General features: G+C 41.7%; 1 protein-coding gene across 4 annotated transcripts in view; it reads left to right on the forward strand.

Annotated features, from left to right (window-relative positions):
* Positions 1 to 26,824, forward strand: part of CXCL16 (C-X-C motif chemokine ligand 16) — a 79,673-nt gene that overhangs the window by 27,818 nt on the left and 25,031 nt on the right. For all 4 annotated transcript variants that reach the window (XM_033962776.1, XM_033962778.1, XM_033962779.1 and 1 more), the window contains 3 exons: positions 2,865 to 2,997; positions 11,271 to 11,353; positions 11,883 to 12,095. In XM_033962776.1, coding sequence (XP_033818667.1) covers positions 2,865 to 2,997; positions 11,271 to 11,353; positions 11,883 to 12,095 — 429 coding nt within the window. The remainder of the gene's footprint in view (positions 1 to 2,864; positions 2,998 to 11,270; positions 11,354 to 11,882; positions 12,096 to 26,824) is intronic.

Consider the following 26,824-nt stretch of genomic DNA (forward strand, 5'->3'; position numbering starts at 1 on the left):
AAATAAAACGTTTACAGATCATTCAAAATGCTTCCATTAAACTTATAACTAAAACTAGGAAGTTTGATCATGTAACACTCCTTTTAAAAGATGCGCACTGGCTTCCAGTTACCCATCGGATAACATACAAACTATGCATACTTACTTTCAAATCTCTTCTTAATAAAACCCCAGCATTCATTTATAAATTATTAATTCCATATTCTCCAAATAGAACTCTGAGATCCAACGAACAGAACTTACTAACTATTCCATCTCTTAAGGTTATTAATACAAGACGGCAATTCATTTTCTCTGTTACCGCACCTCAGATGTGGAACGCCCTTCTAATTTATTTAAGGGAAGAGCAGAATCTTGAGAAATTCAAAAGTAATTTAAAAACATTTCTCTTTAAAGATACTTTTGGTAATTAACTAAATTCTCCGCAGCTCAGATTATTTTTACTGCATTATATTATATTGTCTTTCTGTTGCCCATTTTGTATTTTTCCCTTTTTGTTCTACTTTTCTATATTGATTTTGTATTTCATTTCCCCCCTTTCCTTGTGTATATAAGTTTGTTAAGTTAAACTTTTAATCCCGAATATCATTATGTATTGTTTTGTAATGTATTGTCTCCCATTAATTGTAATTTTAATTTGTTCATCGCTTAGAAATATGATTAAGCGATTAATCAAAACAATTATTAAACTTGAAACTTAAAAACTTGTAAGACTTTATAGTCCCACCAACCCCAGGGACCACTTTTCATATATAGAGACCCAAATAATCAGGACTACTCAAATCAAGTCACTTCACAACCAATCAAGATGATCTTTATTCTATGCAATCACTGTGGTGCTTTAATTCCAAGACATACTATTTGGAGGCTTAAGGCTTGCCCCATCTGTCTTCAACTTGCTAGTATTAAGGAGGAGCTCTGCAAACTTAAACAGGAATTGAATACAATTAAAGCAGCTTCCATCACTCCACAAAATCATATCAACTTACCACCTCTACCTCAAAGAATAAAACAACCCAGGAATAAATGGGTCACAGTAGGCTCAGGAAGACTGCGACATGTAACACAGAAACATCCACCTTCACAAATATTACCTCTACAGAATTCCTTCGCTCGACTAGTGCACTGCGATACTCAAGAAAACAGAAGGGAGGTGGGACTGGGACCAATGAAGGTAACTCAAGAGAACAAACACTCCCTAAGCACAAATAAAAAAGCCAAAAACAGAAAACTATTACTGTTGGGGGATTCCATCATCAGAGGCATTAACCTTGGAACACAAGGCGAGGAGACCAAAATAGTGAAATGTCTTCCAGGATCCTCAGCTACCAAAGAGTTCCAGGCAAATACAGACTATAATTAAGGAAGAAACTAAGGATTTTAACACTGATGTTGTTATCCATCTGGGAACAAATGACCTGGCCAACAACTCCACACTTGTAGCACAGAAAGCTTTTCGGGAGCTTGGTGAAGGCGTGAAACCTTTTGTAAAGATTTTAGCTTTTTCTGAAATACTGCCTGCATATGGAAAGGGAGAACAAAGAGTGAAAAACACAGAGGACTTTAATAGATGGCTCAAAGCCTGGTGTCATCAAGAAGGCTTCAGGTACATAGGAGGATGGGGAAATACATGGAAGGACAAGAAGCTATATTGCACTGATATTACTACATATTACTACAGCAGGAAAAAGAAACCTTGCAGAGAAATTTAGACAATATGGGGTTCATAATCTAAAAAAAAAAAAAAAGTCTAAAAAGTGTCCTAAATGGCTACTTGGACGATCAAAAAGCCTGATCGTCCAAGTACCCATAACCAAAGCTGGTTTTTAGACGTATCTAAAAACAGCTTAGGCCTTTCCCCTGCCTCTAGATGCACAGAGAGAAAAGAGGTGTGTTTAAAGGAGGGGAAAGGGCGGGCAGTGGGCAGGAGGTGGGCCGACCTACACCTAGGCGTACAACAGGTATATTGCCTGTTGCAACAGGTTGCAACAGGCAACAGGTTGCCTAGTCTGCACTTAGACCTTTTTGACTTAGATGAAGTCAAACCAGGTTTAAGTGCCGAAAAAGGGGCCGCTGAGCTGATGGCTGCTGGCGCCATCAGTTCAGCGGCCCAGCAACCTACCTACCGCAACCATCATGGCAGTAGAGATGCCTCATCTCCCCTACCGCGATGCCATCACTCCTCTACCCGAACTACTGCGACCCGCGGCAGGAGAGATGCCCTATCTCTCCTGCTGCGGGTCGCGGCAGCTCGGGTAGCGGAGTGATGGCATTGCGGTAGGGGAGATGAGGCATCTCTCCTGCTGTGATGCATCACCTCCTCACACACATACAACATCGGGGCAAGAGGGAGCCCAAGCCCTCTTGCCCCGTCGAAACACAACCCCCCCTCCCCCCGACTTGATTTCACTTGATTGATCCATCAGCTCATTAATATATATTATAAAAGTACGATGATGTACTGGGCAGGATTTATTTAGACTTTGGTCTAAGTGTGTATCACTTAATAAATACCTGCCTGGGGCTACTGGTCATCATGAGGGAAAATCAAGCCCGTACTGGGTAGTGCGTTGTGGTTTGCATTATTATTTTTGGCCTTATTTAAGGACCTGTTGGTGGTGCATGGTTCATGCCGTTGAAGATTCAGATTTTGGTGCTCATATAAGATATTACCAATTTTTTGTATTTGGATTATTTGTTATTATTGGTAATTTTGGGGTTTTTTTCTGGCTTTCTAGCAGTTTACCAGTCCAGTAGATGAGCATATTAAAGATTTGAGTGAGAGTGGAATGTAATAGCTTCTTATATGGAAAAACATTTTACTTTCCTAATCATTATAAATTTTTTTTTTCTTTTCCTTTCAGTGTTTTGTCAACATGGAGTAAATTCTGGCCTGTGCTCTTGCCAGCCCCTACTAATCCCACCAAATAAATCTAAATTAGCATGGTATTCATTCCAACTGGAGGATTATGACACATGTCCTAATAATATTATCAGGTAAATATGACTGTCTTTCAGATTCGGTTCCTGTGTGATTGTGATATCATAGGACATTCCCTATTACTTATAAAAGGAAGCATTCTAGTTGAATCATTTTGGCGATAACAGAGCCATGTAATTTTTTATATAGCCTAATAAACCTCACCTTAACAATAACCTGGTCCTGGAGAAACCCTAGCTGGTCAGGTTTTCAGGATATCCACAAGGAATTAATATTCAATATGAAAAATTTGATCATGTGATGAAATATTTATTTATTAAATTCTTTATTCATTTTCAGTGTGACAATATGTTCGAACAAATTAACAATAAATAAATCACTTCATAACCATCAAAGATGCAAATAATATGCCTTTATACCCCATCCTTCCCACCCATTCCTATCCTATAGTCAAATATCATGTACAATATGAGATTATAAAATTACCCCCCTCCCCCCTTACCATTGAACTCGTAAATTTAAGGGAAACAATGTCATCTATTCAGTACAATACTTTGTTAATGGCTCCCACACATCTTGAAATTTCCTGAAACATCCTCGCTGTATTGCAAGAACTCTTTCCATTTTAAAAACATGACATAAGGAATTCCACCAAAAATTATAATTTAATCTACTCCAGTTTTTCCAATTATATGTTATTTGTTGAATGGCAACACCAGTAATTATGAGTAATAATTTGTTATTATTTGTAGAAATCTGACTTTTTGCTCTCATTGCCATACCAAATAGCACAGTATCATATGATAATGCCACTGGGTTTTCAAATAAACAATTAATTTGGTCCCAAATTGATTTCCAAAAATTCATAATAAATGGACAATAGAATAATAAATGATCTAAAGTCCCTGCTTCGAGATGACAATGGCAACATTTATTAGACTTAGAGCTATCCAATTTTTGTAACCTAACAGGGGTCCATAATGCTCTATGTAACAGAAAAAAACAAGTTTGTCTCATAGATGCTGACATTGTACATCTCATCCTCCAAGACCAAATGCGTGGCCATTGAGATGCAGTAATTTGATGCTTAATCTCAATGCTCCAAATGTCGCTCAGACCCGTGTTTGGTTTCTTTTTAATAAATCCAGTTAGTAATTTATACCACTGGGCGGCCTGGTGACCCAAGAAGTCCACCTGAAAGCATAAGAATTCCATACTATATTGATTATTAAGGTTTTTCCAGTCAGGGAACCCCGCCTGAATGGCATGCTTCAGTTGCAACCATCTAAAACCTTCTGATTTATTAAGGCCATATTAATTGCAGCTGTGAAAATTCAAGCATTTTACCATTAGAAATAACATCTTCTAATAAACGTATTCCCGCTATCATCCAATGCTTCCAGGCAAGCCTTTCTCCGCCAATTTGAATCTTGGAGTTCAGCCATATAGATTGATTTGTAGATTTATGAATTGGAATAGTTGTTAAATTACTTACATATCTCAATATTTTCCATGTATCAGCTAATATTCTATTATCTTTACTATAACTAGGCAATTTGATACTGAGCACATGGCAAAGGCATAATGGAGACATAAGTTGCCATTCTAACCATAGCCAATCTGGGAGTTCTGGGAGGATCCAATACATACCTTGTGTAAAATATAGGCTTGATGATACCTATAAAAATTAGGAAAATTTACCCGTCCCTCTGAAATTGGCCTTTGCAAAGATACCAAAGCCACTCTAGGATACTATTTAATTTTTTATAAAAGGACCCTTGAAAATAAACTGGCAACATACCCATCTGATAACAAACCACAGGCAAAATCATCATCTTGATAGTTTGTACTCTCCCCCACCACGAAAGATGTAAAGGATTCCATTGCTCACACATTTCTGTTACCTTCTGTAATAAAGATTTTTCATTCATTTTCATTGTTTCTTCCAACGTATTTTTAATCCAAATGCCTAAATACTTTATTCCATCCTCTTTCCAAAGAAAGGTAAATGAATCAAACAAACCTTTTGTACAATGAACATTAAGTGGAAGAATTTCTGATTTACTCCAGTTTATCTTGTATCCTGAAAATTTTCCAAATGTCTCAATCAGTTCAAGTAAGCAAGGAATAGTTGTCTCAGGACTTCTCAAATAGAGCAATATATCATCCGCATAAGTAGAGATCTTATATTCTTGATCTTTATGGGGAATACCCTGAATCTCCTTCGCTTATTGAATAGCTAATAATAAGGGTTCCAATACGATGTCAAAAAGCAGAGGAGATAAAGGACAGCCTTGTCTAACTCCCCTCTGCAACTTAAAACCTTCTGAAAAATTATTATTAATATACAATTTAGCAACAGGGGAGCTATACAATGTCTGAACCATTTGTAGAAATCCTGAACCAATACCAAACCACTCCATAGCTTGATACATAAAGGTCCATTCAACACGATCAAAGGCCTTCTCTGCATCCAGGGAAACAGAAAAAAACCGGATCATTAAAGGCTTTTGACAAATTCAACATCTGTAAGGCAAGCCTAGTGTTGTTAGAAGAATGTCTCTGAGCAACGAATCCTGTTTGGTGCATTCCAATAATAAAAGGGAGAGCTTTAGCCAAATGTAAAGCCAATGTTTTAGCTAAAAGTTTTCCATCTACATTAATTAAGGAAATAGGCCTGTAGTTTGAAACCAGTGTGGGATCTTTATTTGGCTTTGGCAAAACTATAGTTAACGATTCCGCCATGGTACCTGTAATACAACCTTTAGTAAGTTGAGACTGATATAAATTTAACAGATAAGGTAATAGGGTAATTTGAAATGATTTATAGAACTCTACTGTAAAACCATCTCCACCTGGAGCGGATCCAACTCTAAGGGACTTCAGTGCTGTTTGCAATTCATTAATTGATATTGGCTTTTCTAGATTTTCTTTTACATGTTCAGGGACCTTTGGCCCCTTGATTAATTTTAAAAATTCAATTCCATCCTTTTCTTTATTTAAATAAGGCTCATAATACAAATCTCTATAAAAATTTAAAAATTGTTTTAAAATTGGACCATTTTGAGAATAAGAATTCCCTTTTCCATCTTTAATTGCAATTATCTATTTTTTGCTTTCAAATAATTTGCTAATAATCTTCCCGCCTTATTTGAATTTCCATAATACAATGCCTGTTGAGAAAATAAGTCTTTTCTAATCAATTTAGAAGAAATCTCATTATATTTCCCTTTCGCTTTCAAGAGGTCTTGTAATGTAGAGTATTTCCAATTATCAATTAATTTTGATTCTAATACCTTAATATCTTGTTCCAAACTATAAAACTGTTTTTTAATTTGCTTTTTAATATATGCCGAAAAAGAAATAATTTGACCTCTCATGGTTGCCTTAAAAGCATCCTAAATTGAAATTCCCTAGTGGGAAAACCATGCAAGATAATGTAAATCCAACAATTCCCACTTATATTCGAGTGTAAACTCTATTCTATATACAGGAGTCGGCCTCAGTAATGGAGCCTACGCATAGTCGTAGTCAATGACTGAGGTATTCAGCGTAGTTATGTTAGCTCCTTATTCTCCAATCATTGGCCTTACTCCAGTGTCTTCAATTTATTCAAAATATTAAACTCTACCTATTTTATTATAAAAGGTTTCAGTTAACTATTTCTAATAATTTCAGTTAGCTATTTCTATTTTGTCATTTTTTAAATATATTTTTTTAAATATTTTTCAACTTTGTTAAAATACAATTTTTAATAGCGTTTATTTTCATTACTATCACTACACTCTTTCATCTTTCATGAGACTACATTTTTTCATTTATCTCTCTTTACCATTGTTATCAATAGGTCTCTCTTTACCATTGTTATCAATAGGTCCTATACTTTGAGACCGCTTTCAAATGTACACTGAGCATGGCTTGTTTCTCAAATAATTTGGCCCTGATGCAGTGGGTCTGAATCTTTGCCCACGAAACGCTGGCCACGTTGGCTTTCTTGAAATACAAGCGCTGACTAAAGATAAGTAGGCTTTTTTGAATTACTAATGCTGATTAAAGATAAGCAACCTTTAACAGCACTGAACAGGACCTATTGATAACAATGGTAAAGAGAGATAAATGAAAGAATGTAGTCTCATGAAAGATGAAAGAGTGTAGTGATAGTAATGAAAGTAAACGCTATTAAAAATTGTATTTTAACAAAGTTGAAAAATATTTTAAAAAATATATTTAAAAAATGACAAAATAGAAATAGCTAACTGAAATTATTAGAAATAGTTAACTGAAACCTTTTATAATAAAATAGGTAGAGTTTAATATTTTGAATAAATTGAAGACACTGGAGTAAGGCCAGTGATTGGAGAATAAGGAGCTAACATAACTACGCTGAATACCTCAGTCATTGACTACGACTACGTGTAGGCTCCATTACTGAGGCCGACTCCTGTATATAGAATAGAGTTTACACTCGAATATAAGTGGGAATTGTTGGATTTATATTATATTGCCTTAAAAGCATTCCATAGCATTTCCATAGAGATATCTTCTGTATTATTAATTTGAAAGTAATCATTTATTTTTAATTGTATTTCCTCAATAAAACTTGGTTCCGTCAGCAATGTATTATCAAATCTCCATACAGGTCTACTAGCTTCTTGATCAATTATTTTAATTTTAATCCACACTCCACCATGATCAGACAAAATAATTGGATCTATGGAGGCTTGTGTTACTTGTTGAACTAGTATATTGGAAACAAATATATAATCTATTCTTGAAAAAGACTTATGAACATGGGAGCAAAACAAAAATTCCTGAACATCAAAATGAAATATTCGCCATATATCTTTCAAATCACAATTTTGTACAAAATTATCTAATCCTAATGATTTCATAATTCTACTAGGTTTTTTGTCCATTATAGGATCTATAACAGCATTAAAATCCCCAGCCACAACTAAATTAGAAGCAGCCAGTGATAATAACAATTGTTGTAGAGTTTTAAAAAATTCAATTTGGTCATATTAGGTGCATATACATTGAAAAGCGCCATTGTAGTATTTCCCAGATACATGTCCACATGTATCCACCTTCCTAAAGGATCAGCCGAAATAAATTTAAAGGTAGCATTACATCTTTTATTCATCAATATTGCAACACCTGCTTTTTTCTTTACAGCTGGGGCATAAAAGCAATGCTTTATCCAATTTTCTTTTAGTTTTTGAGACTCTAAGGCAGATAAATGAGTCTCTTGGATATAGCAAATATCTATATTTTGTTGTTTTAAAAACAAAAGTGTTTTCTTCCTTTTTATTTAATGGTTTAAGCCATTAACATTTAGCGAAAGTATTTTAAGCTCCATTAATATAATTATTCCTAGCACATATGAACTTCAACAAATACTTAAATGTATAATTTTCCTGTGCATAATTCATTTCCCTTAATTTACTATAAGGTACATCCCACCCCTCCCTTGATTCCTTAAAGATTATATGCCTAAAATCCCAAAAACCCTTCCCCAATCCCTCCCATAACCCTCCCCTTCTTATAATACGATAACTTGAAGACAAAAGATCAGACCAGCACACTTCCTCTCCCCCAAGCATCTTACTTCCCAGTTTCTTCTATATTATAAAAATTGATCTATCCATAAGCTTAAATCCCTTAATTTCCACTTTACATATATCCCAATTCTATTACATAAACCTCCACCTAAAATCATTCCAATAAAGAACTGTATAATTTAATATTTCATTATATTAATTATATCAATCTAAATGTCAAATTACATTAGAATTTTCTTTACCATTCCCCTTAACAGTATTAAATTAGTTTTAAACTATAAGGGTGTAATAATAATTTTAAAAAAATGTCTAAAAAGTGTCCTAAATGGCTACTTGGACGATCAAAAAGCCTGATCATCCAAGTACCCATAACCAAAGCTGGTTTTTAGACGTATCTAAAAACAGCTTAGGCCTTTCCCATGCCTCTAGACGCACAGAGAGAAAAGAGGTATGTTTAGAGGAGGGGAAAGGGCTGGCAGTGGGCGGGAGGTGGGCCGACCTACACCTAGGCGTACAACAGGTATAACCAAAACATTTACAGGTTGCCTAGTCGGCACTTAGACCTTTTTGACTTAGACGTAGTCAAACCAGGTCAAAGTGCCGAAAAAGGGGCCGCTGAGCTGATGGCCGCTGGCGCCATCAGTTCAGCGGCCCGGCAACCTACCCACCGCAACCATCGTGGCAGGAGAGATGCCTCATCTCCCCTACCGTGATGCCATCACTCCTCTACCCGAACTGCCGCGACCCGCGGCAGGAGAGATGCCCTATCTCTTCTGCTGTGGGTCGCGGCAGTTCCGGTAGCGGTGTGATGGCATTGCGGTAGGGGAGATGAGGCATCTCTCCTGCCGCGATCCATCAGCCCCCGTCGCAATTAACATCGGGCTAGGAGAGAGCCCAAGCTCTCCTGGCCCGCGGCGACCCCTGACTCATTCGGGCCAGGAGGGAACCCAAGCCCTCCTGGCCCCGGCGACCCCCTACCCCCACCCCCCACTACATTATGGGCAGGAGGGATCACAGGACCTCCTGCCCTCGACGCAACCCCCCCTTCCCCCAATGACCGCCCCCCAGAACCCCAGATCGTCCCCCCAGCCGACCCGCGCCCAGGCGCCTTAGGCCCCACCTATGGGCAGGGCTTTGGGACGGCTGGGCCAATCCGGCCCCATTCTGCTGTCGGCTGCCTGCCGGACAGGCAGGTTTGGCACCCGTCTGTCCGGCCAACTTGAAAAAAGGTACGCGAAAGGGGGGTGGGGGTGGGGGGGTCGTGGGGTCGGCCGGGGGGGTCACGGGTCAGCTGGGGGGGACAATCGGGGGTTCTGGGGGCGGTCGTTGGGGGAGGGAGGTTGCATCGAGGGCAGGAGGGTCTGGGATCCCTCCTGCCCGTAATGCAGTGGAGGGTGGGGGTAGGGGGTCGCCAGGGCCAGGAGGGCTTGGGCTCCCTCCTGGCCTGAATGAGTCGCGGGGTGGGGGGGTGGTCGCCGGGGCCAGGAGGGCTTGGGCTCCCTCCTGGCCATATCGAGTCGGGGGGGCATGATCACTGGGGCAAGAGGGCTTGGGCTCCCTCTTGCCCCGATATCGTCGGGGAGTCGGTGGGGCAGGAGGGCTTGGGCTCCCTCTTGCCCCAATGTTGTCGGGGGGGGGGGGGGTGTTGCAGTTCGACATGGCAGGAGGGCTTGGGCACCCTCCTGCCTGGATCGTTGTGTGTATGTGGGGGGGTTCTGTACCTGGTGTTGTTTTTGACATACACCGGTTACAGAATCCAGCTTTTAGGCGAAGGACTATTTTACCATATTACATAGTTTGGCGTCTTCGGCGAATAATGTTACTTTACCCTGAAGCCCTTGAGTCAGATCTCCTATGAATATGTTGAAGAGGAGCGGACCCAAGACCGAGCCCTGTGGCACCCCGCTGGTCACCTCCGATGTCTCAGAGAAAGTACCGTTAACCATCACCCTCTGAAGTCTGCCACTCAGCCAATCATTGACCCATGCAGTTAGAGTCTCTCCTAAGTTATTATGTTATTATGAGATTTTGCATCATCTGATTGACTGAATAAATACTGGCATCTTGAACATCACATCCGCAGTTTTCTTTTGTTGCTTGCTTCGCTGGATTCAGTGCGGATTCTTTGGGATACTTTTTGCTCTTTGACTTTGTCCTCAAAAACCCAAATAGCAGGATCATTGCATTTTAACTGTTCTTATGGTTAAAAAAGACAATATTGTTAGTTTAAATTTTCTCTGCTTGCTTTCTTTATTTGTAATCACACGATTAATTGTGACTAAAAATTTTAATCAAATCAGCTCTAATTTTTTGGGGGGTTGGTACTGAGCTTTAATTAAACCAAATTCAGAATGGGTACTATTATCCTTTACCTGTCTTAAAGGAAAACCTCCTTTTTAATTTTATATTATCGATATATTCTAACTATGGAGTCCTTTTACTAAGGCACTAAATTTTAATCAAATCAGCTCTAATTTTTTGGGGGGTTGGTACTGAGCTTTAATTAAACCAAATTCAGAATGGGTACTATTATCCTTTACCTGTCTTAAAGGAAAACCTCCTTTTTAATTTTATATTATCGATATATTCTAACTATGGAGTCCTTTTACTAAGGCACTAAATATTAGTGCGCTAAACGCTAATACGTCCATAGGCTATAATGGACGCGTTAGCATTTAGCGCACACTAAAACGGCTAGCGCGCCTTAGTAAAAGGACCCCCTATATCTGATATCAGATGTGTTCAGATCTTCTTATTTTATCTTATAGGTTCAAGCTGCGAAGGACAACTGTTTGTGGTATAGCATTTGAGGACTGGGTACAGAAGCTGAAGGCATGTTTCATTGCAAAAAGTATGTTCAGTATAGTCTTTAATATTAAACCTTTCCCTCTAGTCTTACTGACAAAGTCCTTATCATACTAATGATGACTGCTTCACTGCTTTGACTGTACACTTCTGATGTGTGGTAGGGAAGTGTGCATACTGCTTGTGCAACATCTTTTCTGTACTGAGGCAGTATGAGTGAATGTGGAGATGGGTATATGTGGTAAGTTTGCACTGAGTTTGATAGGGGGGAGGGTGCACTGACATTGACCATAGTATATATTTTTTATAGGGGGATGTGTATTTACGTGTATTGGTATGAAGCTTTTAAACTTAGTAATGAAGGTTTATGAAGCTTGATAGGCCACCTTTCATATGTCAAAGTGGGTTGAGGATTTTAAAGTCACATTAACATGTTAAGATCTGATCATGAGAAAACCACTTTACACATCCAGCAATGTAGCTTAGGGTTATGTATTCAAATTTGTGGTTTTAGAAGCCACTTTTGAATCTCTTTAAATCTAAATAGGAACTTTCTACTCTAATTTTTCAATCAGATTTTACAGAGTGTCGTATAAAAGTTCCTAAAACAAACATGGATATGAAAATCTTAAGCACCTCAGTGACTACCACAAACCAAGATAGGAGCATTGCCAGAAGCTCCATGCAGGACATACATGAAAACCAAACTGATCTACTACTGGATCTGCCAGACACAACAAATGCCACGTTCTTTATACAGAATCAGGAGACAGATTTGACAGTACAAGGTAAGCAGAACAGCGTCTGCAAAAACAATGCATTTATCTAGTGTTTGCAAAGAAGGGAGCTGAATGGGGGGAATTGTACAGAGGCTAGGGGATTCTGAACAGATATTCAGATCCTAGTTCAGTTACTAGTTGTTTGCTGTTGAATATATCACTTTAGATGTGATACTCAGAAGCATTTATACAGATAAAAGCACCTGCTGACTGCGTATATCCACTGATTTTCACTGGCAATATCCAGAGAGTGCCATTGAAAATCATGATCGACTGCCACTGCACTATTTGGATAATGCAGGACAGTTCCAAGAATTATCCTGGTAGCAGCAACATTCAGTATTTTATCCAGAACACTATCTAGATAATGTTCTAGTCTGAGCTCGCAGACATCGCTATTATAAAGAAGCGGCCAGTACGGACTCTAGCTCACATTCAGGGGTCTTTAATTTTTGGCCTATTATGTCTTCCAGCTCTCTCTTCTTTCAAGCAATTTTGGTGCTTGCTGTGGTAAAGTGAAAGATTAACAATCCAGGGAAGCCATATGGCACTGCAGCTTCTTGAGGCCAGGCAGGGAATCTCCACAGTTTCCTCTCGCGCTATAATGAACAACTTCAACTCGCCAGCGCAATGTTATCCAATGAACAACAGTTTGAATCCACACCAAAATCCACACAAATTTCTCCACAGCAATTTCACCGCAAATCTAAAGAGGAATCCATGCCCAAGTTTAATTCATATATAATTAACAAGGAACCCCTCATGTCCAGACTACATGACAGCAAAAAAAAAAAAAAAAAAAAACCACCCCAAAGTTAAAATAAAATCCAAAGTTGAATTAAAGATTGATAGCAGAATCTACCTTTCATATTACCCTCTATGTCATTGGGTCTAAATGCTGATTAATAAAGTCCTGTAGTTTAGTCGGTTCCTCATAATGACTGGTTTTATTATTAAAGGTTATTTTCATTACCGCTGGATATAATAGCCCATATCTTGTTCCCATTTGTCTCAGCTGAGGTCAGAGAAGCAGGAACTTTTTTCTTAAGCCAGCTGTGACTTTAGCAAAATCAGGCAGGAGAAGGATTTTTGTTTCCCTCCCATTTTAACAACCTCTGTAGACAAAATATCCATAGCTTGTTTAAAACGCAGTACCCTGAATATCATGGGCCTGGGACTGTTTTGACTGTTGGAGACTCTGGATGGAATTCAATGTGCTCTTTCTATTTCCAGAGGATGCTTCAAGTTGAGGGAGAGCAACTTAGGTAATAAATCATCAAGAAAAGATACAACATCTGATCCCTCTACCCCTTCTGGGAGCCCCAGTAATGTAATGTTATTCCTCCGACTTCTGTTGTTAATCTCCTCCAATTCTTTAGTCAGGCGATCCACTGCTTTATGTTCAGGTGAAGCTTATTCAAACTGCCTTCCATAGCGACCTTTAACTTTAAAAAAGAAAGATACGATAACATGAGAGCCATGGTAAGAAAATGGATCAAGAAAAGGATAGCCGAAATCGAAACGGTAGAGCAAGCATGGTCCCTACTAAAAAATACTATCACCGAAGCACAGAATCTATACATTCTGCAGATAGCCAAAGGAAGGAAAACTAAAGCCAAAAGAGAACCAGCTTGGCTAACCAAAGAGATGAAGGATGCAGTTAGGGAAAAGAAGGACTCATTTAAAAAATGGAAACGCGTGAAAACAACCGAGGCTTGGAACAGTCACAAAGACGACCAGAAGTGCCACAAGGAGGTGAGAGAAGCCAAAAGGGCCTATGAGGAAAAGATAGCCCAAGAGGCCAAAAACTTCAAACCCTTTTTTAGATATGTTAAAGGGAAGAAACCTGCAAAGGAGACAGTGGGCCCTCTCGACGACCAAGGAAGAAAAGGATACATCAAAGAGGACAAACAGATTAAATTCCTTCTTTGCTTCTGTCTTTACCAAGGAAGATGCCACATCAATACCCAAAACAGTGAAAGTTTTCAAGGGGGAAATAGAGGAGAGCCTCACCACAGTGAAGGTAGATCTGGACCAGATATACTATCAGATTGACAAACTAAAAAGTGACAAATCCCCTGGCCCAGATGGAATTCACCCGAGAGTATTAAAGGAACTAAAGGTGGAAATCGGAGAACTACTGCAATCCCTCGCTAACATGTCAATTAGAACCGGACGGATACCAGAAGACTGGAAGATAGCGAACGTCATCCCAATCTTCAAAAAAGGATCAAGGGGAGAACCGGGAAACTATAGACCTGTGAGTCTCACATCGGTCCCTGGGAAAATGGTTGAGGCTTTTATTAACGACAGCATAGTACAGCATCTGGATAACCATGACCTGCTGAGAGGTAGTCAGCATGGCTTCAGGAAAGGGAAGTCGTGTTTGACAAATTTACTTCAGTTTTTCGAGGGAGTGAACAAACAAGTCGATATACTTGGACTTCCAGAAAGCGTTCGACAAAGTACCTCATGCGAGACTTCTCAAAAAACTACAAAGTCATGGAATAGAAGGGGATATACTAAGATGGATAGGAAAATGGCTGGAAAACAGAAGACAGAGAGTGGGCATCAATGGGAAGTACTCAGACTGGAAGAAAGTAACTAGCGGTGTGCCTCAGGGCTCGGTTCTTGGGCCTATCTTATTCAATATCTTTGTAAATGACCTGGAAGAAGAAACGACCAGTGTTATCATCAAGTTTGCAGATGACACAAAGCTATGCCGGGCAATCAGGTCACAAAAAGACAGCGAGGAACTCCAGAGAGATTTGAAGCAACTTGAGAGATGGGCAGAAAATTGGCAGATGAGTTTTAATGTAGAAAAATGCAAAGTGATGCACCTGGGCAGCAAAAACAAGTTAGCATGAGTATAAACTGTTAGGTATAACATTGGGGAAGAGTGAACAAGAAAAAGACCTGGGGGTACTGATAGACAGGACCCTGAAGCCATCGGCTCAATGTGCAGCGGCGGCAAAGAAAGCTAACAGGATGTTAGGCATGATAAAGAAGGGAATCCCGAGTAGATCAAGGGAGGTCATAATGCCGCTTTATAGAGCAATGGTCAGACCACACTTGGAATACTGTGTCCAACACTGGTCTTCATACCTGAAGAAGGATATAACACTGCTGGAGAGGGTGCAGAGGCGAGCGAAGAAGCTATTAAAAGGTATGGAGAACTTGAGCTACAAAGATCGCCTCAGAAAACTGGGATTATTCACCCTTGAGAAGAGAAGACTGAGAGGGGATCTGATAGATACTTTTAAATTGCTAAAAGGAATCAACAAAATGGAGCAAGCTCACTCACCAGCAGGGGGAAAGGATGGTGAACAAGAAACAAACTTATTCACATTGGCAAAAGTAACCCAGACTCGGACTAGAGGTCATGGCCTGAAGCTGAAAGGGGTCATGGCTAGGACAAATGTCAGAAAGTTCTGCTTCACACAACGAGTGGTGAACGCCTGGAACTCTCTCCCGAAAGAGATGGTGGAGGAAACCACCATTCTAGGATTTAAGGGAAAATTGGACGCACATCTTCTTGCAGGACACATTGAGGGATACAAGTGACTAATGTATTTGCCAGGGTATGCCTGGCTGAGCCTCCGCGTGTGCGGATCACCGGACTGGATGGACCCCAGGTCTGATCCGGTGCAGGCATTTCTTATGTTCTTAAGAAACCCTGTGTTACAACTGTACAGTTTTATCATCACTTATCTGTAACTTCTGGCTAAGATTTTGAACTTCTTCTTTTAATATCTTTAGTTCAGTGATATAAATCTGAATTGTCTCCCTTATAGCTTTCAGCTCAGATATAACTTGTTCCAACAATTCTGATGTGTCCTTAGGTAATGACACCTTTGAAGGAGTGGGTGGATCTTGTTTAGCCCTTTTAGCTGAGGCTCCTGCAACAAATGCTGCTTCCAATTTAGACTGTCTTCCTGATGCCATATCAGCTGCAGAAGATTTCACAAATCAGATTCTTCCCTTTTGGTGTGTGAATTTGATCACTTGTGCTGTCAAATTAGCTGAATTGTGCTGATGAGGGAGGAGCAGTAAAATCATCCAGCCATACTGTCTTGCAGCCAAGTTCCAGAATCACCACTGAGATTAAAAAAAAGGTACCGGATGGACTGCCTACTGCTGCCTACCACTAGAATTACTCGAGGGAGGCAGGCTGCCTGCCACTAGATCTGCCCAGGAGGGCTGCCTACCACTAGACCTGCCTTGTACCCTGTCCTGCCCTACCACTAGATCACCAGATGGGGACAGGGTACAGAGCAGGGCGGTGGGCAGAATTTTTTTTACTTGGGGTTTTCCTCCTCTACAGGGGGTGCATCTTATGGTCGGATGTGTCTTTTGGAGTAAAAAATACAGTAATCATGTAAGCACACATAATCAAAACAACATGATACATTGGCTCATTGCAGTTATCTAACTTACTAAAACTAGTAAAACTTCAGTAAAATAGAATCTAACCTAATAAAAAGTTCTCACAAACAGATGTGTTTTTAATTGCTTCTTAAAAGACATCTTGTTCTTACATAATCTCAAACATCCTGGCAGAGTATTCCATTTCAGAGGACCCACCACAGAAATGGCTGTTGCTTGTGTCTTCTTGTAATGGATTTCACCAAGCACCTCTATTGATAGCCTCATGGCAGATTCAGATCTTAAAAAAAACAAACGGAATTGACCCCAAAATATCCACAAAGAAGAAAATCCAGAGATTCAGATCTTAACATTCTAGATGGTATACACTTCTCCCTCCTTATTCGCAGGGGTTAGGGGCAGAGCTGGCCCGCGAATAACTTTAGGCCGGCTTTGATCCACCCCCGGACCTTACCTGGTGGTCTAGCAATGACGTGGGCAGGAGTGATCTTCCTACACTCCTGCCCCATGCAGAGCTGGGAACTCACAGCACGGCTGTGCATGGGGCAAAAGTGTAGGAAGATTGCAAGGTAAGGTCTGTGCTCCGATCACCTCCATGCTACCTCCGATCACCCCCTCCGCCTCTGATCACTTCCTTCCAAGTCCCGGGGCTGTTTTTTTTAATGTCAATGAGCGATTCTTGGAGGGGGCCTGGGGGAAAAAAATGCGGATAATCAAAACTGCGAACATCGAAACCGCAAATAGGGAGGGGGAATGTGTATAATGTTTTAATACTTGCTTTAGATACCACAGTGCTACCCCATAGATCGCTTGGTGAATAACCATCAAAATTTTGTATTCACTAGGTAGCTTGCTAGATGTGCATCAAGCAAAACGCACCAACTAAAGAGACACCTGATGCTTACAAAACGATACTACAATAGGTAGAGCAACCTTTATGAAAGATTTGGTAAATGACAATACAGGAGTACAGCATTCCATGTAGAGAGAAATCTAGTCTTATCCCAAAGGTGATCGGCTAAATGAAACTCATAGGTAGCAATAATACAGACATAATTCCACCACTGGTGAATAGATGCTAAAGCTGTATTCTTCTACTGTTGCGTCACCACTTTAAACGCCACCGTGGGCATCATATAGTTTAATCACCACCGTGGGCAGGATATCATATAGTTCTGAAGGGAAAGACCGATCCACCAAGGCAGATCTCCAAATAATCCGCTTATAAGAGAGTGGAGACGTCCAAATTATGATCTGAGAAATAATGTCCCAGACATCTTGCCAATACTGAGTGATAGCTGTACACACAAACAACATATGTTGTAATGTACCAGGCTGATTCTTACATGTCCAACATAAGGAAGAAATAATATTTTTTTATTATTTATTTTTAGATTTTCAAATTTACATACCAAGCATATACTTGTACAGAAAGTTTGTCAGAATAAACATTACTGTTTCAAATGTATAAAACAATTACACCTTGAAATTCTTAACAAAAAAAGGAAAGAAAATATATTTTAACTAACAAAACTCAAGTCCTCAAATAATTGGGATCCAAGGTTTCACATAAGCGAGAAATTAAGGAAAATTATAATTCTTATTAGAATATGCTATACATAGTGCTGAGGTAGGAGTAACTTTTTAAACTATAGAGCACTTGATTTTGGTTTTCCCTCTTCCATTCAGGACAGGGCCAAGAAAGCAGTTAACTGTTGAGGCTCAAAGAAAACATATTTAAATGAGCAGTGGCAAATAATACACTTACAAAGATGTCTCAAGTAAAATGTAGCCCCCAATAAAATGACCCCAGGTCTCAAAAGAAGAAATTCTCGGCGACATTTTTGAGTCTCTCTACAAAGATCAGGAAACATTTGAATTTTGCATCCAAGAAAGTTCTTCTGTTTGTTTTTAAAGAAAAGCCTCAATAACCATGCTTTATCTATCGATAGAGCTACTGTTAATATCAAAGTAGAAGGATTTAACATGTCCTTATCAAATTTTTCCAGAATTTCAGACACATTCAATTGTGCTTGACCTGGTTTTAACTGTGCTTGAGGCCCATTTTTTTTAAATTTGGTAGATAATACACCTGAGAGAATGGAGGTAAATTTTCTTTCGGAACTTGTAGTACTTCTACCAAATATCTCTTAAGTATCTCCCTAGGAGTTACCAAAGGTAATCTAGGAAAATTAATAAGTCTCAAATTGTTATTTCGAGAATTGTTCTCCAACATTTCTAATTTCCTTCTTAGGTTCACATTGTCCTTAATCAGGGTCTCTTTTAATTGTTTAGACACTTTTTAATCTTGATCAAACTTTTGAATAGAAGATTTTGAACTCATCTGATCTTTTAAACCCTTAAGCTCTTTAGTGTATTGTATCAATTTATTCTCTACATATTGGAAATTGGGGCTAATTGTTTTAGAAAAATTAGCAATTAAATTCCATAGAGAGTCCAAAGTCACCTGAGGGGGCTTCTCCCATTGTGGAAACTTTTGTTTTGTGTAGAAATGCTCACCCTCTGAAGAGTTCCCCTGGTCATGTTCCGTCTGGGTCAATTCACCTCCCATTGCTGATCCGACTCCAGCTTCTTCCGCAGATACCACCTGAAGGGGTGATTCTGCTTCTATGCTCTCTACTGTGATCTCCACTGCCTCTATAGCGGGTACTTTCCCCAACTTCGGGTTTCTTCGCCATTCGGAGAGCTGGTAGACTGGGGTTGTGGGGGTGGTGCTCGAACGTCTGGGCTTAAGGTGGTATCGGGCCCAAGAGAGGCAGCCCCAGTCTCGCTCAATCCAGGCACCCTCAGCAGGCTAACATCAGACGTCAGCGTCATTACAGTTCCCTGCATCTTTCGCAAAAGCTCCTCTATGTTGCCGAAAGTCGGCACCATGGAGTGCTGTGAGGCGCCAGTTGCGCTCCTGCCTCTCCTCTTCGGCATCGGAAAGCAAATCCGGCCGCAAAACGCCTCAAGGAAGAAAAAAGGAGAGAAGAGCTTAGGCTGTTCGGGTGCGTACTTCTCAGCACGTCTTAGCTGCAGCCATCTTGGATCAGGAAGAAACAGTATTATTACATTTCTGACACTTTACAGGAGTCCAAACAGCCGTATGCATTAAGAAGTACTTAGTTTGCAAAATGGATGCTGAGTGCAAAGGTTTATTAGCCACCAACTAGAAATATTACCATTGAGCTGCAGACAATTTTGTATACAGTTCAAACTCCCATATAAATTGTATCACTAAGGAGGCATGTGGCACATGGGAAAGGAGAAATTTGTACAACTGAGAAACTACATGCAGAGTCAGTAAGCCTACCTCCAACAGACTAGTGAGAGTTGAGTCAGGGTGTGGTGGAGAAGAAAGAATCAACTTCTGCAGAGCAGACACTCAAGCATGGAGTTGTAAATACTGAAAGAAAGCAGTAGAGGGGATCCCAAACTTTGCTTGTAAAGCCAAAAAGGATAACAAGCGGGTACCAGAAGGTTCAAGAATGCCCCCCAAAGTGTTAAGGCCCCCTAAGCACCAAAATTTCCAGAAAATGGATGATGATTGACCATAAAATAAGAGTTACCCCACAAGGGGACTAAACGGGTAGAACATATTGGATGATCCACTAACGCATCAAAAGCATGACGAGCTCTGGTTGTTACTGCTAAAATAGGACTATGCTGAAGGAGCAGATGTTGGGGAGCTCCAAGCTAACTACAAAGAGAGAGTGGACTAACTTCTGTTCAATGGAGAGCCACACAGAAGCAAACCGTGGAGGTGGGTCTTGAAACCACCAACAAGCACTACGAAGGATAGCCTGAACATAATTAGGGAAGTCAGGAAACCCAATCCCCTCCCTTCCTTCTGAGATTTTTTCAAGATTTTGAGAGAGATCCGATGAGTCTTATTTTGCCAAAGAAACTTGCTAAGAAGCGAATCAATAGATTTGAAAAAAATGGAGCGGAAATGACAAGGGAAGCATTTGCAAATAAAATAGGATTTGAGGGATCATTCGAATTGACTCCAAATGCCCCCCCCCCCCAAGTAAGCCAAAGGGGTGACCAGGTCCTGGATAAGAGGCACAGATGGTAGCCTCCATATAAGAGCCCTGGCTGGACTGAGACTCCAAAAATGTTTGATAGAGACGTAATAATTTAGGTGCTAGCAGTGGCGAACTAAGAGGGGGGCGGTCCGCCCTGGATGTAATCCCTGAGGGGGTGCTCTGGCGTCCGTTTCCCTCCCCCCCCCCCGACGTCCAGTTCTTCCCCTCTGGCCTCCCCGCACCATTTAGAGTAGCGAAGCAGCCTGCAGCAAGATCACGATGCCAGCGATCTTGCGCTGCTTCATGCTGTTTCCTCCGCCGCGGTCCCGCCCCCTCCACTGATGTCAGAGGAGGGTGGCGGGTCCGCGGCGGAGGACAGCACAAGCAGCACAAGATCGTTGACATCGCAATCTTGCTGCAGGCTGCTTCGCTACTCTTAATCACAGTTCTTCAACCGCCGGTCCGCAAAAAAATCTTGCTGGTCTGCGCCGCAAGGAAAGGTGCCGGCATCAGCTGACTTGCAACTTCCCGTTGCAGTCGCTGTGCTGGGACTCCTGCCATCGCCGGGACTCTTGCCTTCCACCGTGTATGCCTCCTGCCTTGTCTCCGCACCTCCAGACCTGCAGCTGCAGCTCTGTGTGCTTTTAACTTCAGCACAGAGCTGCCCCTAAGCAGTAGTTTAGCGCGGTTTCATGAGGCAGCCTCGGGGCTTTTGCTAGGCCGGCCCATATCGCATCATCGAAGCGGGCCGGCATAACAAAGGCCCCGAGGCTGCCTCATGAAACCGCGCTAAACTACTGCTTAGGGGCAGCTCTGTGCCGAAGTTAAAAGCACACAGAGCTGCCGCTTGCCTAAAGACTCTTGGGCCGCTGAAGGAGGGCAAAGAGCAGCTTCCTGGAGGTCTCCCTTCCTCTCACCTTTGCAGGTCCCTTTTTTTTTCTTCAAACGGCTACGGGCCTCAGCATGACATCAAGTAAGTTCCACTGTTCCTTGCAAGTGGTTCTGCTCGGCCAAAGCTTCCCCTCTGACATGAGCCACCCTCAGGGGAGAGAAAGTGACCCGCAAAGGTGAGGGGAAGGGGGGAAGATGATGGAAGTTGGGGGGGGAAGAGAGAGAAGGGGCAGATGATGTAATGGAGGAGATGAGAGAGAGAAGGAGACAGATGATGGAAGTGAAGAAGGGAGAGAGAGCAGAAGGCAGATGGATGTCAGTTGAGAGGGGAGAGCAGATGCTGAATGGAAGTGGGGAAAGAACACATACTGGATGGAAGGAGGAGATAAATAAAGGGGGAAGAAAATAGTAAGATAATGGAGGGGTGATGGAAAGGGGTGACAAGCTGTGGGTAGACACAGTGAAAAGAGGGAAACAGGACTAAATAGTAAGAAAGAATTTAATTTAGATGGAGGCAGAAAATAGAGAAGGAAGACAAGAGAAGAAAAGGGAAGAGAGAGCAGAGAACGATATCAGATCTGAGTGGAGGAAATGAGAAGAGAGAGATGCTAAAAACCACAGGGGGGAGGGAAAGACAGAGATGCCAGACCATGAGGGAAACAGAAGGAAGATGATGGATGCCAGACCAAATGGGGGGGGGGCAGTTGCCCTAGTTCCACTCCCCTAATACCATTCCTGTCATGTGTGATTGTGGTATTCTGTTACATGATATTTGTGTAGCAAATTTCTGTAATAATTTGGCTTATTCAGTTTGCTTGATAGTAGAGGAGATATATGTGAAGGGGAGGGGAAATGGGTTTTGTTTATCTTTGCTCTGTATTATTTGTATTTATAAAATGACAATTGTATAGAATATTGTTTCTTTTTATTCTTTAATAAAATATGTTCAATATAAAATCATAACTATTTGAGGCTTGTGCAGATGGGATCAGATGGTTTGTGGGACCTAGCTCGTGGGGACGGGGTGGTGATGGTTTTCAAAAAAATTTCAGTCTTAGTAGTTTGCCGGTCCACAAAATAATTATTTTATTTCCGCTGGTCCATAGGTGTAAAAAGGTTGAAGAACACTGCTCTAAATGGTGCGGGGAGGCCAGAGGGGAAGAACCGGATGTCGGGGTGGTGGGTGGGGGGGTGAGCGGTCCTTCGGGGTGGGGCGGGCAGGCAGGCCTACAGGGGGAGATGCAGGCCTTAAAGGGGGGGGACAAGCCTTCATCGGGGAGACAGGCTTTCGGGGAGGACAGGCAGGCAGGCCTTTAAGGGGGGTGACAGGCCTTCATGGGGGGGAAGGCCTTCGGGGGGGACAGGCCTTCGGGGGGGTGCTGCCCTTCAAGGGGGAGACAGGCATTCATGTGGGGGGATAGGCCTTCAAGGGGGGGGACAGGCAGGCAGGCCTTCAAGGGGGGGACAGGCCTACAAGGGGGTGGGACAGGCCTTCAAAGTGGGACAGGCCTTCAAGGGGGTGCAGGCCTTCGGGGGGGGTGCAGGCCTTCAAGGGGGGACAGGCCTTCAGAGGGAGATGCAGGCCTTCAGAGGGAGATGCAGGCCTTAAAGGGGGGGGACAAGCCTTCATGGGAGGAGACAGGCCTTCAAGGGGGGGGACAGGCAGGCAGGCCTTCAAGGGGGGGGACAGGCAGGCAGGCCTTTAAGGGGGGACAGGCCTACAAGGGAGTGGGACAGGCCTTCAAGGAGGGGACAGGCCTTCAAGGGGGTGCAGGCCTTCGTGGGGGTGCAGGCCTTCAAGGGGGGAGACAGGCCTTCAGGGGTGAGATGCAGACCTTTAAGGGGTGACAGGCCTTTGGGGGGGGACCCTGGTGTAGAAGTACACGGAGGGAAGGGGGTGTTCAAAGAGACGTGCATATGCCAGACTTTGGGGGGGAAGAAATAATGGGTCTGAAAATAGAAGAGAGGGAGAGAGATGATGGACCATGGTATTTAGGGAGGGAAGGAACAGAAAGGGAGAGAAATTAGACACAAGGGATGGTGTTTAGGAGGGATTAGAGATACTGGATAGGAGGTAATTGGGAAAAGAAAGGGAGAGATGGTGGACTCTGGGGTGGTGGGGAAGGAGGGAGAGATGCCGGATGAAAGGGTAGTTAAGAAAAGGTGGATCTGTGGAGGGAGATGAAAAAAAGGAAAGATACCAGACTTCCTGGGGAGGGAAGGGAAATGGAAAGGGAGGACAGATATGGCAGATGGATGGTTAGCATGCAGAAAGAAGAAAGAAGGAGACCCTGGCAAGCAAGTTATCAGAAGAAAACCAGAGTCTTGGACCAACAAGATTTGAAAAATAATCAGACAACAAAAGGTAGAAAAATTAATTTTATTTTCTGTTTTGTGATTACAATATGTCAGATTTGAAATGTGTATCCTGCCAGAGCTGGTGTTAGACCGCAAACGTGAGCTAGGATTTAAAAGAGAGAGGAAAAGTCCTTTTTGTTTCTTTATTTTATTTACACCACAGCGCCAGTGTGGTTAGGAGAAGCCAAAGGGGGTGAAAAAGCTTTAAAACACATCATGATTTTTGAAAAAAAATCACCCAACTGGGCAGGAAAATCGAATCGAAAAACCAATTAAATAGGCTGAATCAAAATTTTTCTTACTGAATCGGGCAGTTTGCGCTACTGTCTCAGACTTTAGGACCTGGGATTGGGGAGAGATGGCATCCTCAGTACTTTATAATGCAAGTGAATGAGGATTTGGTCAGACTTTTGAAGGGTCTGCAGAAGAAAAATATTGTATAGGCTGGGGACAAGAGACAGCCGGAAATGGGAACTTTTCTTCCTTCTATTTTTGTGAATGGAAAGGCTGAGGATGTCAGAGAGTTCAGTTAAAATATGTGCTTTATAAGAAAATATAATAATGTGTTTTATAAAGTTTATAGCATTGCTAGCCTATCCGATGAGGTGTTCCTAGTGGTGGTGGTGGCAGCGTGTCAATGTGTTGAGAGGAAGAGGTGATCTGGGAAATTCTGCTGAGCAAACTCCGGGCCCATTTCCACCCCCCAGTTAGTCCACTCCACTCAACTGGTTCACACACTGAGTGGGTCTTTGGGTGTTGTTTTGGGATCTCTTCCAGTGGTTTGTCAGTATCTCCTTCTGGTCCAAGGAAGGAAACTTTGTTAACCTTAGCATTGACCTACAGAATATGTTTGTAACAGTGCTGCTTGTGTGGCATTAGGCTATGTAGTGATCGAAAGAAAAAAACAGACCTTTGCACATTTTTGCACTATATGGTGGGTGTATGAGGAGATTCACATTTCCTGCACAGCTAAGTCCGTGTGAAGTTACCTTGTGCTGTATTTGACATCTAGCAAGGTCTCTGTTTGGAAGGAAAGATCTAAGCTTAAAAATGAAGTGGCCAGAAGTTATGGTAAAAGCGGATAGTGTAGCTGGTTTTAAGAAAGGTTTGGACAAATTCCTGGAGGAAAAGTTCATAGTCTGTTAATAAGACATGGGGGAAGTGTCTGCTTGCCCTGGATCGGTAGCATGGAATGTTGCTACTCTTTGGGTTTTGACCAGGTACTAGTGACCTGGATTAGCTACCATGAGAATGGGCTACTGGGCATGATGGACCATTGGTCTGACCCAGTTAAGCTATTCTTATGTTATGTTCTCATCTGTAGGGGCCTTTGTTTTCACTTCTTATTTTAATGTATTTTTTTTTTCTGGGAACTTATCAGTGTTTTTTAATAATGGGAACAAAAATGGAAGAGAATTAATGTGTGTGGAATTGGGGGGGGGTAACTAATTTCTTCAGCTAAATAATTCAATCCGCCTCAACCAGACATAGGAGAACTCACGTATCATTCACACACCCTCCAACCAAAAACGTCAAAAGAAAAAAAAACTGTTCAACAACCTCCTAACACTCGACCCCCAACTCTACAACCTATTGACCTCGACCACAAACTACAAAACCTTCAAAAAAGAAATAAAAACCCTTCTATTCAAAAAACATATAAAACCGAACTAACACAATCAGAACTGTCCCAAGCATCACCTGCAACTACTCCATATGTACTTCTGATGTCATGACAATTCAGACATAATTTATGTTATGTTATGTTTGGAATAATGGCTACATATATGAGGTTCAATAAAAGAAAATTTTCACTGCCTGTTTCTATTCTGACCATTTATTCCGTTTCATGGTTATTACAAAAAATATGTTTTTACATTGGGGGGGGGTGTTAAAAAATGATGGGCCCCGGGTGCCACATACCCTAGGTACGCCACTGGATGCTAGTGAAACATTCAAAGCTTTGTATAATTCACCGGTGAAACCATCATTGCCAGGCACCTTCCTCGGTTTAAGGTATTGAATCACCCGTTTAATTTCTTCCATGAGACTAGGGGAATTTAAGTCTTGAAGGGCTCCTGAATCCAGAGCAGGAGGGTGAACTTGGTTAAGGAAAAGCTGAATGTTTGCTACCGAAGGTTGAACCCCTGATGTATAAAGAGCCCTGTAGAACTCTTGAAACTGAGATGCAATGTCAGAAGCTGTAACACAAAGACGGGTAAGAACATAAGAATTGCCGCTGCTTGGTCAGACTAGTGGTTCATCGTGCCCAGCAGTCCGCTCATGCGGCGGCTCTCGGGTCAAAGACCAGTGCTCTAAAATGAGTCCGGCCTCACCTGTGTATGTCCCAGTTGAGCAGGAACTTGTCCCGCTTAGTCTTTTTTAAATTTTTATTTATAAATTTTAATGATTACAATATCCTCTTGTTGCCGTGGGACCCTTTAGAAAAAAGATTTCCTCCTCCACTTTGATGTGGCCCATGATGTATTTAAATGTTTCTATCATGTCCCCCCTTTCTCTGCGTTCTTCAAGAGAATATAAGCACAGTTTGATCAGGCGTTCTTCATATGGGATGTCTTTAAGTCCTGAGACCATCTTAGTGGCCATTCTCTGTATCGACTCCATTCTCTTCACATCTTTTTGATAATGTGGCCTCCAAAATTGGACACAGTACTCCAGGTGAGGTCTCACCATGGATCTGTATAACGGTAGTATGACTTCCGGCTTCCAGCTGATAAAGCTCCTTCTGATTCAACCCAGCATTTGTCTGGCCTTCGCTGAAGCTTTCTCCATCTGATTAGCAGCTTTCATATCTTCCCAGATGAGAACTCCCAAGTCCCTTTCTGCAGTAGTTCTTGTTACGCTTTCACCGTTTAAGGTGTATGTTTTGTGTGGATTTTTGCTCCCAAGGTGCATTACTTTACATTTCTTGGCATTAAAGTTTAGTTGCCAAATACTGGACCATTTTTCCAATACAAGCAGGTCTTGCTCCATAGGTTGCACTATCAGGTTCTGAGGCCCTGCCCACAATGCTGCATAGTATAGCATCGTCGGCAAATAGTGTAATTTTGC

Source organism: Geotrypetes seraphini, chromosome 11 (assembly GCF_902459505.1).
Source record: "Geotrypetes seraphini chromosome 11, aGeoSer1.1, whole genome shotgun sequence".
NCBI classification, from domain to species: Eukaryota; Metazoa; Chordata; class Amphibia; order Gymnophiona; family Dermophiidae; genus Geotrypetes; species Geotrypetes seraphini.